A 20,686-nucleotide genomic window follows, 5' to 3' on the forward strand; every position below is an offset into this window, starting at 1 on the left:
GCCACCTTCCCCAGTGGAGGCCTTACCTTGCAGCCCTTTCCCTTGCCTCAGGCAAGTTTGCCCCCCGCTTCCCCAGTGGCGGCCTTACCCTCCAGCCCATTAAAAGCCACCACTACCTTACTGCCGGCCTGGTAAGTAGAAACTTGCCTCTGGCACTCCCCTGAAAGTGATGTTGTGCTGCCTGTGAAGCCTGGTGGTGAGTCTGAATTTCTGCGATCATTGCGCAATGCAAGGTAGGTGAACAAACCTCAAAGTCATGAGTGAAGCGCAGGTCACCAGGCGCAAGCCGCTTATAAACTGCTATGAAATATGTCAGTCTAAGTGAACGCTGACGTGCCCTGTTGATTCAGTGTGAGGGGATGATTCTGGCGAGCAGCCCTTATAACGAGATGCCAATGTATCAAACTGATGTTGCCGACCTGCTGCAGCAGGAAATGCGGCCTGCCATTGATGGCTGGAGCGAATGATCCTGGACTGCTTTTACAATGGCAGTAAACTGATTTTTCCGATCTCGTGATATTTTCCATTCTCGCCCGCCATGATGCCTGCCATGGGCAGGGCCTGAAAATCCCACCCTTAGTCTACTTCTGATCCCCACGATCCTATTTGCTTCAGGGACTTGGACGACATGCAGCAAGGACCTCAAAGCACTGAAGAAGTGTCACCAGTCGCAAGATCCTCCAAATCCAGTAGCAAGAAATGCAGCACCCAACAACAGCATCATCTCCCAGGCCAACTTACCCAGCATTGAGGCACTAATCGCTCAAAATCAGCTCTGCTGGGTCGGAAATGTTGCTCGTAAACCTGACATCGGACTCCTGAAGCAATTGCTCTACTCGGAGCTCGGGTTGGCATAAGACTCCCAGGAGGAATCCCAGAAGAGGTCAGACATACCCACTAAGCCATGGGAGGACCTAGTTTGTTACTGACCAAAATGGAGAAGTCTTGTTCAAGTGGTCACCAAGCACAGAGGCAAAGTTGAGACACGGGAGGAAGCACACAGACCTCCAAACAGCCCATCTACCCAACCCTCAAGCAGCACCTGCCCCACATGTGGCAGAGTGTGCAGATCACCCGTTGGACTTGTCATCTATTTCAGAACCCATCAAACCAAAGTGCAAGAACGTCATCCTCGATATCGAGGGACTAAGAAGAAAAAATGTCTATATGTATTTGATGTTTGTTATTTTCTTGCTGCATTCTCCTTTAAATGCCTTATAAATGCATGATATCCTCACCTTAAGCTATCATTGAAAGCTTCCATCCCAAATTTCGATGGGAAATATCCTCCGCCAGTCAGAGATAATCGACCAAGCACACTGCTTACATTCACTATTCTTCCCCTGGCTTTTTTAATCAAAGGTAGCAATTTTAATGTCATTTCAATTGGTCCTAATAAATTAACTTCAATAGGTCTTCTGAAATGTTCAATTTGTAACCAGTCTGTGGGACAGAGTATTCCAGCTATTCCAGCATTGTTTATCAATCCCCATAGACCTGTAGGAACAAATTAAGGACAATTACACTTATACAACAATAATTTGCATTTATATAACACCTTCCATATTTGCCCCAAATAATTTTGCTTTTATTCTTTCATGGGGTGTGGACGTTGCCGGCAAGGTCAGCATGCCTAATTGTCCTTGAACCGAGTGGCTTGAAGGGCATTTTTTAAAATTCATTCATGGGATGTAGGTATCCCTGGCCAGCTAAGCATTTATTGCCCATCAAGTGGTGAGTATTCCATCGCACTCCTGGCTTGTGCCTTGTAGATGGTGGACATGCTGGGGAGTCAGGAAGTGAATTACTCGCCGCAGGATTCCTAGCCTCTGACGTGCTCTTGTAGCCACAGTATTTATATGGCTGATCCAATTCAGTTTCTGGTCAATGGTAACCCCCAGGATGTGGTTAGTGGGGGATTCAGTGATGGTAATGCCATTGAATGTCATGGGGTGATGGTTAGGTTCTCTCTTGTTGGAGAATGTTATTGCCTGGCACTTGTGTGGCATGAATGTTATTTGCCACTTGTCAGCCCAAGCATGGATATTGTCCAGGTCTTGCTGCATTTGGACATGGACTGCTTCAGTATCTGAGGAGTCCTGAATGGTGCTGAACATTGTGCAATCATCAGTGAACATCTCCACATCTGACATTTTGATGGAAGGAATAGCATTGGTGAAGTAGCTGAAGATGGTTGGGCCTAGGACACTACCCTGAGGAACTCCTGCAGCGATGTCCTGGAACTGAGATGACTGACCGCCAACACCACAACCATCTTCCTTTGTGCTAGGTATGACTCCAACCAATGGAGAGTTTTCCCCAATTCCCATTGATTCCAGTTTTGCTAGGGCCCCTTGATGCCACACTCGGTCAAATGTTGCTTTGATGTCAAGGGCAGTCACTCTCACCTCACCTCTGGAGTTCAGCTCTTTTGTCCATGTTTGAACAAAGTCTGTAATGAGGTTAGGAGCTGAGTGATCCTGGCGGAACCCAAACTGAGCTTCAATGAGCAGGCTATTACTAAGCAAGTGCTGCTTGATGGCAGTGTTGAAGGCAGGCTGTCTCTGTTAAATATTTTTCAGTTCAGCTTCCCTTTAAAAGATGAAAAATGAAACACCCAGGCAGAAAAAGGATTCTAGGATGAAAGATGTGTGACTGGAGTCATTTGTGGTGGATGTGGGTAGGAGGAGAGGTGCCATGGTTCTACTGGAGCTAACAGATCCTCAAGAATCATCCTCTGAAGGGAGGAGCAACCAAGAGGCCAGGAAGGTCCACACCTGAAGTCTGATCTCAATCCCAGGGTGATTACTTCACCCCGGTTATTAAGGTCATGGAATGAAAGCTCTCATGACATCTATCCAATTCACTACCAAACTCTCAATGCCCCACATCCACATTACTCACTCAATAGCTCTCCCTGGCACTCAAGGCTCATAAATAACAGCTCGATGCTCCACCTCATCCTCATATACCTACCACTGTTGCAAACCTCACATGCAATTTTTGCTGCTTCCACATATTATTCAGCTATGGCAGGAATATTATCCAAACACAGTGCTACAAGGGCTGGTGCCATGATCCCCATCCTCCCAGCTAAAATGTCAGTGTGGAACAATCCCAGGGGAATAACAACTGCCCTGCTGCAATTTTACAGCCAATTGGCCATTAATAGAATGGAGACAGGGCTTCTGCCCCCTCAGGGACAGGACACCCTGCCTCGGGGAGCTGCCAGCCAATCCGATGCTAGCAGCTCTCCAGCACCAGCATTGCACGAGTATTGGCCATTGCCTGTACTGCAGGTAGTGCTGCTCGAGTAGGCGAATTGTATGGGATCAAATCCAGCAGCTGAGTCCAGCGTCTCCCAGGTGTAAAGCTGAAAGCCTCCGGTGATGGAGGTAGGGGGCAGAGATTTGAGAGGATGGGGGTGGGAGGGGAAAGGGAAATCTGGGGGAAGGGTTACACATTTGTTTGGGGGGGGGGGCTTCTCTGATGAGCCCAAGGGGCCGTTAATAAGGGAACTCTCTCTGCCTGCAAACAGGCCACACACGGCAACCTACCAGGTTGGGAACTTGTCATGGGCCTCTCCCAAATCTAAGCAGTGGCAGATGAGGCCCTTAAGTGGGCATTAATTGCCCACTTAAGGATCTCAAATGGTCCACTGATGAGTGGGCCGTCCAACCCCACTTTGTGCTTGCCACTGGTAATGTTATGGAGGAGTAGGAGCATACAAGTAGGTTTCTGGTAGGCCGGCCATTGAATTCACTATTCACATGCCCCCCCCTCCGCCTTCAGACCCACCAGTGGGTGAGTGTATAATCCAACCCACAATCATTGACATTCTGCCCTCGGTCTTGCAGTATAAGGTGGCACACAATAGAAAAGAGCGGAGCTGAATACTTGCATCTCCTGTGCCCCTCAGCATCACGGGGTCAAATACAACAGAGTCCATGACACCCAACATCACTGAGGACATTTCTTAACTTCTCAACTCCCAGTACACCTTCATCCTGCTGTTTGGCAAAAAGGGCAAACCAAGGTGGTGTGGTCATGGGCCGCTTGCTTCCCATTCCAGCCACAGCAGTCCATGGAGGAAGAGAGAGAGCAACAGCACAGTACCAACGAAGGTGAGGCCTTGCCATTTGATTACACACTCACAGCCACCAGGTCAGATACTGGCACAGCACAAACCTTGAAGGCTGGTACAAAGTTGGGATTAGCATTTGCTGAGTCATCCAGGAACAAGTAAGCTGCAGTCGAGCCATGCAGAAAGAATAGCTCTTTTTCCAGTAGGGTGAGATCGCAGGCAAATTCTGCTCCGGAGGGTTCACATAAGGACCTTGATGATGGAGCATACAGGAGACACGGCAGATGCACAACCATATTGCTGGGGGCATTGTTGGCCTGCCAGATAGTTGCCATTCACTGACAGGGAGCATGGAGGTATCCAAATCCAACTCGGCAGAAGACATTGTGCAGAGCTTTCCCTCTCCACGGACTCTGTTCCATCTCCCTGTCATCCTGCAGACCCAGAAGCACTACCCTTGCTGCCCTCCCCCTACCTGTTGCAGGTCACCTCCTGCCGTGCCCTCTCTGTGAGGCAGTGCAGCAACATTCTCTGGTAAACCCAGAAACTCTGCACAACATCTCCGAAAACAATGCAGATTATTTCCAGACACTTTTCTGCAGCAGAAGTTCTTAAAAATTACTTTAGCTGCAGTATAAGTGCCTGATCCTTTAAGGGAAGCTAGTGCAGGGATCATATTACATACAGCTTAAGGCTTCTTGTCAGCAGCATGATAAATGACCAAAACAAAAACAGAATTACCTGGAAAAACTCAGCAGGTCTGGCAGCATCGGCGGAGAAGAAAAGAGTTGACGTTTCGAGTCCTCATGACCCTTCGACAGAACTTGAGTTCGAGTCCAAGAAAGAGCTGAAATATAAGCTGGTTTAGGGTGTGTGTGTTGGGGGGCGGAGAGATAGAGAGACAGAGAGGTGGAGGGGGGGGTGGTGTGGTTGTAGGGACAAACAAGCAGTGATAGAAGCAGATCATCAAAAGATGTCAACGACAGTAGTACAATAGAACACATAGGTGTTAAAGTTAAAGTTGGTGATATTATCTAAACAAATGTGCTAATTAAGAATGGATGGTAGGGCACTCAAGGTATAGCTCTAGTGGGGTTTTTTTTTATAATGGAAATAGGTGGGAAAAGGAAAATCTTTATAATTTATTGGAAAAAAAAGGAAGGGGGAAACAGAAAGGGGGTGGGGATGGGGGAGAGAGCTCACGACCTAAAGTTGTTGAATTCAATATTCAGTCCGGAAGGCTGTAAAGTCCCTAGTCGGAAGATTAGGTGTTGTTCCTCCAGTTTGCGTTGGGCTTCACTGGAACAATGCAGCAAGCCAAGGACAGACATGTGGGCAAGAGAGCAGGGCGGAGTGTTAAAATGGCAAGCGACAGGGAGGTTTGGGTCATTCTTGCGGACAGACCGCAGGTGTTCTGCAAAGCGGTCGCCCAGTTTACGTTTGGTCTCTCCAATGTAGAGGAGACCACATTGGGAGCAACGACTGCAGTAGACTAAGTTGGGGGAAATGCAAGTGAAATGCTGCTTCACTTGAAAGGAGTGTTTGGGTCCTTGGACGGTGAGGAGAGAGGAAGTGAAGGGGCAGGTGTTGCATCTTTTGCGTGGGCATGGGGTTGTGCCATAGGAGGGGGTTGAGGAGTAGGGGGTGATGGAGGAGTGGACCAGGGTGTCCCGGAGGGAGCGATCCCTACCGAATGCCGATAAGGGGGGTGAAGGGAAGATGTGTTTGGTGGTGGCATCATGCTGGAGTTGGCGGAAATGGCGGAGGATGATCCTTTGAATGCGGAGGCTGGTGGGGTGATAAGTGAGGACAAGGGGGACCCTATCATGTTTCTGGGAGGGAGGAGAAGGCGTGAGGGCGGATGCGCGGGAGATGGGCTGGACACGGTTGAGGGCCCTGTCAACGACCATGGGTGGAAAACATCGGTTAAGGAAGAAGGAGGACATGTCAGAGGAACTGTTTTTGAATGTAGCATCATCGGAACAGATGCGACGGAGGCGAAGGAACTGAGAGAATGGGATGGAGTCCTTACAGGAAGCGGGGTGTGAGGAGCTGTAGTCGAGATAGCTGTGGGAGTCGGTGGGTTTGTAATGGATATTGGTGGACAGTCTATCACCAGAGATTGAGACAGAGAGGTCAAGGAAGGGAAGGGAAGTGTCAGAGATGGACCATGTGAAAATGATGGAGGGGTGGAGATTGGAAGCAAAATTAATAAATTTTTCCAAGTCCTGACGAGAGCATGAAGCGGCACCGAAGTAATCATCGATGTACCGGAGAAAGAGTTGTGGGAGGGGGCCGGAGTAGGACTGCAACAAGGAATGTTCCACATACCCCATAAAGAGACAGGCATAGCTGGGGCCCATGTGGGTACCCATAGCCACACCTTTTATTTGGAGGAAGTGAGAGGAGTTGAAGGAGAAATTGTTCAGTGTGAGAATAAGTTCAGCCAGAGAGAGGAGAGTAGTGGTAGATGGGGATTGTTCGGGCCTCTGTTCGAGGAAGAAGCTAAGGGCCCTCAGACCATCCTGATGGGGGATGGAGGTGTAGAGGGATTGGACGTCCATGGTGAAGAGGAAGCGGTAGGGGCCAGGGAACTGGAAATTGTTGATGTGACGTAAGGTGTCAGAGGAATCACGGATGTAGGTGGGAAGGGACTGGACAAGGGGAGAGAGAAGGGAGTCAAGATAATGAGAAATGAGTTCTGTGGGGCAGGAGCAAGCTGAGACGATCGGTCTACCGGGGCAGTTCTGTTTGTGGATTTTGGGTAGGAGATAGAAGCGGGCCGTCCGAGGTTGGGCGACTATCAGGTTGGAAGCTGTGGGAGGGAGATCCCCAGAGGAGATGAGGTCAGTGACAGTCCTGGAAACAGTGGCTTGATGTTCAGTGGTGGGGTCATGGTCCAGGGAGAGGTAGGAGGAAGTGTCTGCGAGTTGACACTCAGCCTCCGCGAGGTAGAGGTCAGTGCGCCAGACAACAACAGCACCACCCTTGTCAGCGGATTTGATGACAATGTCAGGGTTGGACCTGAGAGAATGGAGTGCAGTAAGTTCAGAGAGAGACAGGTTAGAATGGGTGAGAGGAGCAGAGAAATTGAGACGACTAATGTCGCGCCGACAGTTCTCAATGAAAAGATCGAGAGAAGGTAAGAATCCAGAGGGAGGGGTCCAGGTGGAGGGAGAATATTGGAGATGGGTAAAAGGATCCGTTGAACAGGGAGAGGACTCCTGCCCAAAGAAGTGAGCCCGGAGACGAAGACGGCGGATTCTCTCAGTTCCTTCGCCTCCGTCGCATCTGTTCCGATGATGCTACATTCAAAAACAGTTCCTCTGACATGTCCTCCTTCTTCCTTAACCGAGGTTTTCCACCCATGGTCGTTGACAGGGCCCTCAACCGTGTCCGGCCCATCTCCCGCGCATCCGCCCTCACGCCTTCTCCTCCCTCCCAGAAACATGATAGGGTCCCCCTTGTCCTCACTTATCACCCCACCAGCCTCCGCATTCAAAGGATCATCCTCCGCCATTTCCGCCAACTCCAGCATGATGCCACCACCAAACACATCTTCCCTTCACCCCCCTTATCGGCATTCCGTAGGGATCGCTCCCTCCGGGACACCCTGGTCCACTCCTCCATCACCCCCTACTCCTCAACCCCCTCCTATGGCACAACCCCATGCCCACGCAAAAGATGCAACACCTGCCCCTTCACTTCCTCTCTCCTCACCGTCCAAGGACCCAAACACTCCTTTCAAGTGAAGCAGCATTTCACTTGCATTTCCCCCAACTTAGTCTACTGCAGTCGTTGCTCCCAATGTGGTCTCCTCTACATTGGAGAGACCAAACGTAAACTGGGCGACCGCTTTGCAGAACACCTGCGGTCTGTCCGCAAGAATGACCCAAACCTCCCTGTCGCTTGCCATTTTAACACTCCACCCTGCTCTCTTGCCCACATGTCTGTCCTTGGCTTGCTGCATTGTTCCAGTGAAGCCCAACGCAAACTGGAGGAACAACACCTAATCTTCCGACTAGGGACTTTACAGCCTTCCGGACTGAATATTGAATTCAACAACTTTAGGTCGTGAGCTCTCTCCCCCATCCCCGCCCCCTTTCTGTTTCCCCCTTCCTTTTTTTTCCAATAAATTATAAAGATTTTCCTTTTCCCACCTATTTCCATTATAAAAAAAACCCCACTAGAGCTATACCTTGAGTGCCCTACCATCCATTCTTAATTAGCACATTCGTTTAGATAATATCACCAACTTTAACTTTAACACCTATGTGTTCTATTGTACTATTGTCGTTGACATCTTTTGATGATCTGCTTCTATCACTGCTTGTTTGTCCCTACAACCACACCCCCCCCTCCACCTCTCTGTCTCTCTATCTCTCCGCCCCCCACACACACACCTTAAACCAGCTTATATTTCAGCTCTTTCTTGGACTCGAACTCAAGTTCTGTCGAAGGGTCATGAGGACTCGAAACGTCAACTCTTTTCTTCTCCGCCGATGCTGCCAGACCTGCTGAGTTTTTCCCGGTAATTCTGTTTTTGTTTTGGATTTCCAGCATCCGCAGTTTTTTTGTTTTTATTATTATGATAAATGACCATACTGTCTGGACTCTCATGGTCCAAAATTATGGATCCTTTTGTCGGAGCAGCTGATTGGGTTATGTAATGTCAGGATGGCACTACTTCACAATCTCCCAATGCACAGGTGCCCTTCTCAAGAGGCTGTGCTGCGCTGTCACTGTAGAAGCAAATGGTAGTGCCCCAGCAAAATGGTGCCAGGCCTCAGCTGGAGGTGGCGCTGCAGAGTTGAATTTCTCACTCTATATGCTTTCTTCTCACTATCCTCCAACTGATCCATTTTTTATAAATTATAACTTTTTTCAGTATTCAGTATATATTATGTTATATGAAATATGTATGAGAAATAGCTGTATATAAATTATATATCATTTTTAAATGATGTTAAATCAGTAGCTGGGGGAATCCTTTACATTGCACTTACCCCTCTTTCCCACCTCCATCTTGATCAGGTCAGCTGCATTCTCGATGCTATCTGATTTTGTAATATCCAACGGGATTGTTTTCAACCTGCTTGACGTCTCTTTCCTTAAATTTTGAGCCCCTTCCTCAGTCAGGCACCCAGCAAGTACTCGAAATCCACCTACATCAAGGATTTTTGCAGCCAGATTTCCAAAGCCAGTATCGCATCCAGTGATGAATACATACTTGTCTGAGACCTTTCCCACTCTAAGTTTGTCTCGCATCCACCAGCATAGAAACCAGATTAAGAGGAAGCCCAGAATGTATTCTAACATGTCCTTGTGAGTAAATGACGAGGAACTGAAAACAAAAAAGTGACTTAAGAAACGAACTCTAAAGCCAGGTACAATACTGAAATTCTGCAGCATAAAAAACAATGGTTTGTATGATATTCTCATGAAATTGCCTGTGGCATTGCATTTCACAAGAAGATCTCCAAGAATAAAAAAAAGATCCAAATGTATGAAGGGCTAGGCCAGAAAATGAAGCTGCTAAAAGGATAAAACTGAGAAATTCCCAGAACGAAAAACCAATTCAAAATTGTCAAATCCCAGTAAAAATCAATAGCACTAGCACCCATTCCAGTTCTGACAAGTTTAACTGGTACCCTTTAGTTCCAGATTTTACTGTTTTTTCCTTTGGGAAGTCACAGATTTGTGTTAATAACGTGCTGAGGTAGCAGCAACAAATTTTATGAAGATAATTAAAAACTTTCCCACAAACACTCCAACATTGGGTGGGGGAAAGAAAGTTCATCTTTTACATTAAAACTGAAGAATCCCTATATTTCATTGTAATTTGCTGATTAAATCACAGAAATGCATGATGTTTTCTACACCACAACAGTGACTACACTTCAAAAAGTACTTAATTATCAAAAGAGCATTTTGGGTTGCCCCAAAAAGATGCTTTATAAATACAAATATTTATTTTAACATATGTTGAGTTCATTGGAGGTGGATAGGAAAGTTACTAATCTGCATCACAGCAAGTATCCATTATTGCAGCTATTTGGTCCCCAAAAATATTTTCAAACACTCAAGTATTCTGTCAACAGGCAGTTTACCAAGCTCTGTTAAGCTATAGCATAGCCTTTGTTGGCAGCCAAAATCTATTATAAGGAGTGTGTTCATATGTTTGAGTGCCAACCTTAGTTCAGCGGTTGTAACATTCTTGATTGTGAAACATAACATGGTTTTGAGCCTCCACTGGCCACTTGAGCACTAGGCTGACAATTTAGTGCAGTACTGAGGGACTTATGAACTGTCAGAGATGCTGCTTTTCAGATGAGAAGTTGAGCTGAGGCACTCTCAGCCTGTTCTTTTAGATGTGAGCAGGAAGAGTGAACACCAAGCTTCACAAGGATTTCAGGCTTTATCAATGATGCAGAGTGCAATTGACTGTACATACACCATCAACCCCAAAATGTATGGCAACTAGAGTGGTTCCATCCCTCAGTGCACAGCTGATGTGTGACCATGCTCAGCATATCATGCAGATCAACAGTCAGTAGGTAACCTGGTGGAAGTCTTCATTCTATGGCAATCCACTATACCATCTGCATTTGAGCAACCACTATAAACCAGAGGGTGGCTACTGGGTGACAAGGGCTGTCCACTGACGACATAGCTCATAACTCAGGTGCACAACTACACACACACACATACACACACACACAGGATAGCAATGTTGCCACATGAAATGTCATTGAGCAGACTACTGGAATGCTTAAACAGCGCTCACTGCCCGAACTGCTCTGGAAGAGCCCTGCAGCACTCAGCAGAGTGCATGTCTAGATTCATTATAGTCATGTTACATGACTCACCATCATGAGGGCACAGCCCTTTCCACCAATTAAATGGTAACCAACTGAGGAGGAGGAAGAAGAGGAGGCAGACAGAAAAGTGAATCATCACAGTCCCTTTCTAATCTGTGTTTGACTCATCAAATTGTGGTACCAGTGAGCACAATCCCAATTCCCCATTCAACAACAGTGCCACACCAAACCTTCCCTCTGTTACTGACCATGACAGAATCATCTTGGCAACAATGCTAAAATAAAAACCACCACAAAATAAATAATCCCAACCAAATGTTTAAACCAACCATCCAATATTGTATGCAAACATCAACTAATCACCCTTGTGCATTCATTTAGTGCCTGTCTTCTGTGTGCCTTTGCCTGTCCTAGTGTTCCTATGCCGTTCTACCCCAGTGGCTGCAGCATGGCTGGTGGAAAGCTGCTGAATTTCAGTGATAGACACTGCAGATTGCCTTGGAGGGTGACCTCAAGCAGCTCTGGCCCTAGAAGATCTGGCTTCAGACTGCACCATTTCAGCATGGGTGGCAGCAGTCTAGGCTGGCTGGCTGACAGGCAACATCAACAACACTGATGGAATGGCAGTGGTGAGAGGATGAATGCTTTCACCCTGAGAGAGGACAGCAGGTTCATGTTCCATGATTGGACGCTGTAAAAATTTTCAGTTTATCAAAGAGACTCAACATGGAATTGTAAACGGTATGCTACGCCTGGTAAACCTGATTGAAATTTTGAAGAGGTAACTAAATTAGTTGACAGGGGAATGTCTATGGAGATTATTTATATGGATTTCCAGAGGGCACTTGATAAGCCCCCTCGTTTGAGACTGTTAGCTAAAGTTTAAGTTTATGGAGTTGATGGCAAATTTTTGACCTGGTTAGGAAACTGGCTAAGTGGCAGGAGACAAAGTGTAAAGATAATGGAAAGGTATTCTAATTGGAAAGATGTGACTAGTGCCTGTGGATCTGTGTAATCTAACTATTTAGCATATTTATTAATGACTTGCATGATAAGTTAGAAATCCACATATCCAAATCTGGTGATGACACAAATATAGGCTGCATTGTGAGCAGTTTAGATGGAAGCATAATAGTACTAAAGTAAATAGGCAGATAAAGTTAATGTGCAAAACTGTGGGAAATATGAGGTCAGCCACTTTGCACTTAAACAGAATAGAACAGGATACTTTCTAAATGGTGAATAGCTGACAACAGTGCAGGTTCAAAGAGGTTTGAGGGGACCCTCAAGATACATATATAATTAAAAAGTCATGAACAGGTACAGAAAAGAGTCAAAAAGTCTAATGTCTAAATGACCAGGGGGTAGACGTCAGGATTCAATTTTACAAAGCCCTGATTAGACCACAGCTGCTGGGGTATGTGAGCAGCTCTGGCAGCCACACCTGAGGAAGTACGTACTGGTTCAGATCTTGCATGGTATGGCAATCATCATATTGTTGCTCTGCTCAAACTTCTCCATGCCTCAACGCTGCTCTATATTTCTTACCGAGTCTTCCAAGCCCGGCTGCTCCAGAAGTGTGAAGCACTGTGTCCCTTGAAGAACTCCATCTCAGCACTGCAGCATCAGGGGGAAGACGGACATGCCCCTTTTTTAGGGCACCAGCTGCTGTTTGGTGAGTTTAAGTGTCCCATGTGAGTGTTAGCGAATGGGTGAATGGATGACTGTTAGTGAAGGGGTGAGCGGATGATTGACTGTATGGGTAGAGTGGGTAGATGGGTAGGGTGGTAGGTAGTTAGATCAGTGAGTGGGTAGGTGGAGATAGTCAGGTCAGGGACTAGTCAGGTCAGGTTGGGGGAGGTGGTTGGGTGGAGGGGGTGATCAGGTTGGACGGGGGTAGTTGGGTGGTCTGGGGATGTGGTTGGGTGGGGTTGAGTTGGAGGGGTAGTTGAGGTAGCCGGGGTCAGGGGATTAGTCGGGTCGGGGGCATTCGGGAGGTCAGGCGTAGTCGTGTGTTGAGGGAATAGTCGGGATATTTTTGGGATATCGGGGAGGTCATCTGCAAGGTCAGTGTGAGTGAATGGGCAGTCAGTTGTGTCATTACTCAGGAGTTAGTCTAGGTTTTTTCTGTCTAACATTTCCTGGACTTTCCAGGTAAGTGCTTTGGAACTCTCTGAAGTCTCTGACTCTGAGTTTTTGTAGAGAGTACCGGGGAGCAGGGAATGGCCCATCGGAAGTTGAAACTTCCCAGGCAATTCCCATGAAGATCAGTGCGTAGGAGCTTCCATGGGGTATTGACACACACCTAGGATCATATGTCTGGTCTCTGATGATCTGAAGACTGAAAGATAGGGGCCATTAATTTTGGAAGGCGTTCATCATAGGTTTACTAGAGTGATACCTGAATTCCATGTATTAAGTTACAAGGGAAAATAATACACGCGCTAGGATTGTATTCCCTGGAATTTCATGTGATTTGATCAAAGTTTTTAAGCTATTAAAAGGAACAGATAGGGCATTTTCGCTGGCAATGTGTGCAAGCTGTGAGATGTGGATGTGCGGCTTACAGCAGTGCTAAGTGCGTGAGAGCTGAGTGAAGCTATGAAAGGTATTAACCATGATTGAGAGAGATTGTTAGTTGCTGAGTGGCGGGGGTGAGGTGAATTGAGTAGTGTCTGAAGCTAATGGTTCAGTGGGTAGGATATTACATTTGAAAATACAGTCACTGAACTTGACCAATTACTTAAGGTCATTGAACTTCCTGGAGCACTGCATCCAGGTCCTTGAGGCTTGACTTGCATTAACCATGATAGCTTTCTGGTTTGACTGCCTTTGCAATGTCTGCCTGGAGGGCTTCCTGGCCCTGTGTAGAAAGTGGGCATCTCTCCTTTTCTCCATCTTCTGCGCTAAGGCCTCCAGTATGGTGCCTGAGAAGCTTTCATCCCATGCTCTCCCCTTTTCTGTCATAAGCCACTTCTCTTGCAGGTCAGACTCTGGTCCCTAGACACTTCCAGCCCTGTTCTGCCAGAATGCACTTTCTCTTTAAGAGGTGCAGGCTACTTTTATGTAATGGGGGCTAGCTTTAGATGATACTCACCTTGCTTGACCTTGGGTCTCCTGTTAAGATGTGCGACCACTCAACTGCATATTTAGCACTGAGTTGGACATTAAAATGATTTAAATCAGCAGGCAGCAGTAAGTTTATGTACTGCATACATCAAAAGCAATGGGCACAGGTTAATCGCACATCATAATCTCCATGCTCAGTTGTGGGAGCCATCAAATTTTGCCTCCAAGTTCTTACTTCTTTATAAGCTTCTTCTCATTGTCCTTCTAGATTGATGGCTGAGGAGCAGCAATCTGAAGTGTCTTTGGGCTCATCCACCTTGTACAGTATGTCACTCATGTACTCAAATTCAAGCACCAACTCAGCTTGAGTAAGATATGCAGTTAGAGATACATTAAGAATCACTGGATGAAACCTACAGTATGAGGAAGAATAGATGGTAGCTAAGGATACTGAAAATGTTATTCAAGAAGCAAGCTCCTGTCAATCCTCAGATGAAGAGTTCTTGGATTCAGGACCTGCCTATAAATGAACACTGCTTTCTAAATACCATCAATTTCTAGAGTAATTTGAGAATGTGTAATAAAAAACTGATGGTTATGATGGTTAATATGGAGGAATTCACTTCTTATATCTATCCAGTGATAACTAATTGCTTCACAGAACGTAGTCCACCTTGGAGGGTCTGGCATCACGGGCGCATTTAGCGGGAAGTCCTTTTAACTGAGGTCCCATGTACAACTGGGGGTTCTCTCAGGGCTGGCATAACTAATGCTAATAGAGACCATATTCTGACATCTATGATTTGTTTCTGTCTGGATTTATGCTGGTGAAATATCTAAATAGGATTTTGATCCTAAAGATCCGCTCCCATGAGATGGTGTGACATGCAGGGTAATGGTAGGGATAGGTAGGAAGGATGTGGGTTCTATCATTCAGGAGGATTCACAATTCATGCCATCCAGGAAAACTATTCAACTTACCATACAATGTGATTCACTCCACGTGATATCAAGAAACGGCTGAAGGCACTGGGCACTGCAAAAGGCTATGGGCCCTGACAATATTCCAGCAATTGTACTGAAGATTAGAGATGCAGAATTTGCCATGCCTCTAGCCAAGCTGTTCCAGTATAGCTGCAAAACTGGCATCTACCTGGCTATGTGGAAAACTGCCCAGGTATGTCCTGTACACAAAAAGCAGGACAAATCCAATCCAAATCCAATTACTGTCCCATCAATCTACTCTCGATCATCAGCAAAGTGATTGGGAGGGTGGGGGGGAGATCATCAACAGTGCCCGTGAGTGGCACTTGCTTAGCAATAACCTGCTCACTAATGCTCAGTTTGGGTTCCACCAGGGCCAATCAGCTCCTGACCTCGTTACAGTCTTGCTTCAAACATGGAGAAAAGAGCTGAACTCCAGAGGTGAGGTGAGAGTGACTGCCTTGACATCAAGGCAGCATTTGACCAAGTGTGGCATCAAGGAGCCCTAGCAGAACTGGAGTCAATGGGAATTGGGGGGAAAGCTCTCCACTGGTTGGAGTCATGCCTAGCACAAAGGAAGATGGTTGTGGTTGTTAGACATTAATCATTTCAGTTCCAGGACATTACTGCAGGTGTTCCTCAGGGTAGTGTCCTAGGTCCAACCATCTTCATCGATGTTTCATCAATGACTTTCCCTCCTTCATAAGGTCAGAAGCAAGGATGTACGCTGATGATTGCACAATGTTCAGCACCATTCGCAACTCCTCAGATACTGAGGCAGTCTATGTCCAAATGCAGCAAGACCTGGACAATATCCAGGCTTGGGCTGACAAGTGACAAGTAACATTCACGCCACACATGTGCCAGGCAATAACTATCTCCAGCAAGGCAGAATCTAACCATCACCACTTGACATTCAATGGCATTACCATCACTGAATCCCCCACTATCAATATCCTGGGGGGTAATCATTGACCAGGAACTGAACTGGACTATCCATATAAATACTGTGGCTACAAGAGCAGGTCAGAGACTAGGAATCCTGCGGCGAGTAACTCACCTCCTGACTCCCCAAAGCCTGTCCACCATTAACAAAACACAAGTCAGGAGTGTGATGGGATGCTCTCTACTTGCCTATCTGAGTGCAGCTCACACAACACTCAAGAAGCTTGACACCATCCAGGACAAAGCAGCCCGCTTGATTGGCACCACATCCACAAACATTCACTCTCTCCACCACCGAGAGAGTGGCAGCAGTCTGTACTGTCTGTCTACAAGATACACTGCAGGAATTCACCAAGGCTCCTTAGACAGCACCTTCCAAACTCACAACCGCTACCATCTAGAAGGGCAAGGGCAGCAGAAACATGGGATCACCACCACCTGGAAGTTCCCCTCCAAGCCACTCACTATCCTGACTTGGAAATACATTGCTGCTCCTTCACTCTCGCTGGATCAAAATCCTGGAACTCCCGCCTTAACAGCACTTTGGGTGCACTTATACCACATGGACTGCAGTGGTTTAAAAAGGCAGCTCACCGTCATCTTCTCAAGGGGAATTAGGGATGGGCGATAAATGCTGGCCTAGTCAGCGATGCCCACATCCCATGAATGAAATTTAAAAAAAGAAACTGAACAGATCGTAGTAGCCACCACAGTAACAAATGTTATCCCTGCAGAGGCATCTTCTCACCTGTGGATGAAGTAACAAGCCATACTGTCCCAGGTTGCCACTGGTGAAACAATTGACCAATCATCTCATTTCTTTGCCCTGCTAAGGCAGCACATAGAGGAATCATTGTATAATGAGGAATAGACCACTATTCATTGATATCTGTTTTTTACCCCTTGGTGACAAAAATAGACATTGCACAAGGAACACCATTACAACACAAATTAAAGCTGAGAATTTGAACTTCAAATTTGTTGCAAGTTCCTTTGTCTTCTAACACCTTTCTACTTAGGACATGACAGGAAAACACAGAACAGGATGTTGTTTTGACTTGGTGCAACAGTTCACTGAGGAAAAATGCAAGGATAATAAATTGGGATGGCCGGGTGGGAGTTGAGGAGAGTCCAATTCTAATTGAACTTGGCTTTCCACTAAATATTTGCTGGTTATGATGGTGCTCTGTGAGCATGGCATCTCCCAAATTTCAGTCTCCTTGTCTCAGTTATCTCTGGCTACCACCTGATCTTTATTTTTGCATGATGGGTTCTCTCCTGATGGGCATCGAGTAAATAAAACACTGTACAGCAACTGGTCCAATCAGCTGAATCTTTGCTTAGTATTACACGGCATTTTCAGCTTAGAAACAGCCGATTTGGCCCACCAGCTCTATGCAAGTACAAGCCTTCTCCCAATTTACCTCATCTAACTTTATCCATATAGGGAAGTTGGAGCAGTCCTACCATAGGCTTTAGTTATACCCTTGTGCAGTTGTGCATATTATTGGACTTTCTGTTGCAGCTCTTGGATTCTATACTCGAGCTTTCAGTCACTGCTAGAAAGGGTATCTCTGGTTGCCCAGAAGCCATTTAGCGTGCAATTATTTTGTAATAGTGGTGCAATTGCAAACTGCTATGTCATGAATGTTCCTTGTATTTACCAGTCTGATGGTCACATACTAACCTGCATGCAGTTGAAATAAAGGTCCTTCTGTTTAAAAACAGCATTGTACAGGTGCAAGGCGTCCATATGGCCACCTAGGTTTTACTGATGAAGCCTTGCATTTATGGAAAACCAGCCACTATAAAGAAATGAAAAACTTCCTTTTGTTGCTCATTAGTAAAACCTGGCCTGAATCCTCCGGTCAGCGATAATGCTGTGTGCATTGTCGCCATGTGCGAAGGTTTTCCCAACCCGACACTGCTGCACATTTTTTCTGCGATCTTCCGATCCCGGCTGAAGAAGAAACGTGCAGCACAGAGTCCACCCCAACAGCCCCTGTATTTATCCAGCAAGCGGGGAAGAGTCGGGGGAACGAGAGGACGCATTCCATTTTTACAGCACGAGTTGTCATATGGCAAGTTTCTAAAAGCCTAATCTTTTAATGAATGAGCATGGGTTAGTGAGTGGGAGAGGTGGGTGGGTAAGTGAGTAGGTGAGGTGGGTGAGTGAATGAGTGGGTGAGGTAAGTTGGTGAGTGAGTGGTGAGGTGGAGAGGTAGGTAGGTGGGTAAGCGTATAGGTGGGTGGGTGAGTGAGTGTGTGGGTGCGTGGAGGGGTGGGGAGGTAACTGAGTAGGTGGGTGACTAGGTGAAGTGGGTAGCTGGGTGAATGGGTAGGTTTGTGAGATGGTAGTTCAGTAGATGGCTGAGTGAGCAGGTGGGTGAGTGGGTAAGTAGGGGATAGGTGAATGAGGTGGGTGTGTGAGTAGGTGGATGAGGTGGTTGAGTGGATAGGTGGGTGGGTGAATGCGTGGGTGAGGTAGGTAGGTGGGTGAGTGGGTGAGGTGAATAGGTGGGTAAGGGGCTGAGCATGTAGGTTGATTAGGTAGGTAGATGGGTGAGTGAGTAGGTGGGTGAATGGGCAAGTGTGTTAGCGGGTAGTTCAGTAGATGGCTAAGTGGGTATGTGGGTGATTAGGTGAGTAGGGGATAGGTGAGTGAGGTGGCTGTGTAGGTATATAGGGAATAGGTGAGTGGGTAGGTACATAGGTGGATGAGGTGTGTGTGTGGGTGGTTGGGGAGGTGGGTGAGGTCAGTAGGTGGTTGAGTGGGTAGGTGAGTAAGAGAGTTGTTCGGTAGGTGGTAGATGGGTGAGTAGGTACGTACATAGATGGGTAGGTGGTGAGATGGGTAATTGGGGGATAGATGGGTGAGGTGGATGATTAATTGGGGGTAGATGGGTGAGTGATGTAGCTGGTGGGTGAGGTCAGTGGATGGGTGATATGGGTAGGTGAGTGAGGTCAGTAAGTGGGTGAACAGGTGGGTGGGTAGGTAGGTGAGTGGGTAGGTGGCTGAGTGGGTAGGTGGGTGAGTAAGTAGTTGGTGGGAGGGTTGGTGAAGAATGGGTTGATGGGTAGGTTGGCAGGTGGGTAGGTGGGTGAAGTGGTTACATGGGTGACTGGGTTGTCAGGCTGGGTGGTATTTCGGGTGTTGGTCGGGTGGTCGGGGATGTTAGTTGGGTGGGCGGGGTGGGGTAGTTGGGTGCCCTGGGGAGGGGTCCAATGTGGAGATACCCAGCTGTTCGACCAGGTATTAAGCTGTCTCACATTTCCTGGGTAACTATCCAGATAAGCCGTGGAGATCATGCCCAAGTCTCCAACTCTAACGTAGGGCTGGAGACATTTGCAGATGGTCCTGAGCTGCAGAGAATTGCCCAACGGAAGTTTAAACTTCCCGGGCAATTTCCTCGTAGGTCCACGAATTTGGACTTCTGAAGGGTCTTTATGTGCTTCTTCCCTTCTTCCATCAGCCTCCGACAATCCAGAGACATGAAGATCTGGCCCAATAAAATCCTTGGCCAAATAATGGATGTGCTGTGTAGTGGTTGATCTCTACAGATCTCACCTGAGGCAGCCTGTAAAGAGGTAGTGGCAAAGAAATTCAAACCAGGTTCCACTGCACTACCCTGGGCAGGGCTTTCCCAGTTCCTGTCAGGCCTTCAGTTTGAATACATTTCCACAGGATATATTGAACTAGTTCACAATGGCAAAATGCTACCAACAAATCAACAAGCTCAATCACAGAAGCTTGATGTGGAATTGAAATAAAAATGCTGGTCCAGGTGGGAATGCTCTTATGAAGTTAGGATTAATAGCTGGGTTGAAGCAGAGAGAATGGGGTCCTCTACTACAATTCTCTCTCATATAATTGAAGCAGCCTTTAACAATTAGATTCCAATGTGAAAGTTAACTCCTCAAACCACTATAATTCAAACAGGAGAACCAGAGCCTTAGCAGATCGACATAAACTATGACAAACATGGCCTACTGTGATGAGGATGAAGCATTCATGACTGTAACGGGCAAATAATAGAAAGAAAAAAATGCACTGGGTGTGTCAGGACAATGAATAATGTGAGCATCATGTGTAACCTACTAAATGATGAAAGAACAACAGATGATTGAATAAAGCCTATCAATTAAGCAGAATTATTTTCATGACTTAGTGTTTACAATTCAAATGTATTACTGTACACAACATTTAGTGCTCCACCCATGAGCACTATTGTTTTCTGGAAAACACAACATGACTATTCCAATGCCAACTGTTTTTCCAAAGATTTTGCAACTTCAGACTCAAACGTGTATTGTGTTATACCACTCTTAAATTCACACACCCTTTGCTATTCAATAACTACTGGATCCTCAGCTGTGCAATCAACTGATCTAATGCTCTAATGTAAACCTTCCGTAAATAGAAGCAAGAACATTGCGCATGCAGTATGCAAGCAATAGTTGATAGAGAAATGAATAGGTAGTGCTTTTGGGATGGGCTTAAAATAACTTAGCAGGGGCTGGGAACCAAGTGGTAATATTGGAGAGGAAGAACAAGATGCACAAAGAATTGGGAGAGACAGAGTAAATTAAGAAGTAATAAGATACTAAGTGAATAATGAGTAACAAGGAATGTGATACGGACTTGTAACGTTAACTGTTCTTCTCTCCACAGATGCTGTTAGACCTGCTGAGTTTTTCCAGCACTTTCTGTTTTTGTTTCAGATTTCCAGCATCTGCAGTATTTTGCTTTTATCTAAATTAAGTTTACTATGCATATTCATAA

At 46.4% G+C, this 20,686-nt stretch overlaps 1 protein-coding gene across 4 annotated transcripts in view; it reads right to left on the reverse strand.

The window, feature by feature from the left end:
- The window catches only part of LOC121285312 (dehydrogenase/reductase SDR family member 9-like), a 66,087-nt gene that overhangs the window by 22,036 nt on the left and 23,365 nt on the right, over nucleotides 1-20,686 (reverse strand). For all 4 annotated transcript variants that reach the window (XM_041201767.1, XM_041201766.1, XM_041201765.1 and 1 more), the window contains exons 2-3: nucleotides 9,091-9,428; nucleotides 1,239-1,497 (exon numbers count right to left, since the gene is read on the reverse strand). In XM_041201767.1, the coding sequence (XP_041057701.1) occupies nucleotides 1,239-1,497; nucleotides 9,091-9,403 (572 nt within the window). In that variant the 5' untranslated portion in view covers nucleotides 9,404-9,428. The remainder of the gene's footprint in view (nucleotides 1-1,238; nucleotides 1,498-9,090; nucleotides 9,429-20,686) is intronic.

This window comes from Carcharodon carcharias, chromosome 12 (genome assembly GCF_017639515.1).
Source record: "Carcharodon carcharias isolate sCarCar2 chromosome 12, sCarCar2.pri, whole genome shotgun sequence".
NCBI classification, from domain to species: domain Eukaryota; kingdom Metazoa; phylum Chordata; class Chondrichthyes; order Lamniformes; family Lamnidae; genus Carcharodon; species Carcharodon carcharias.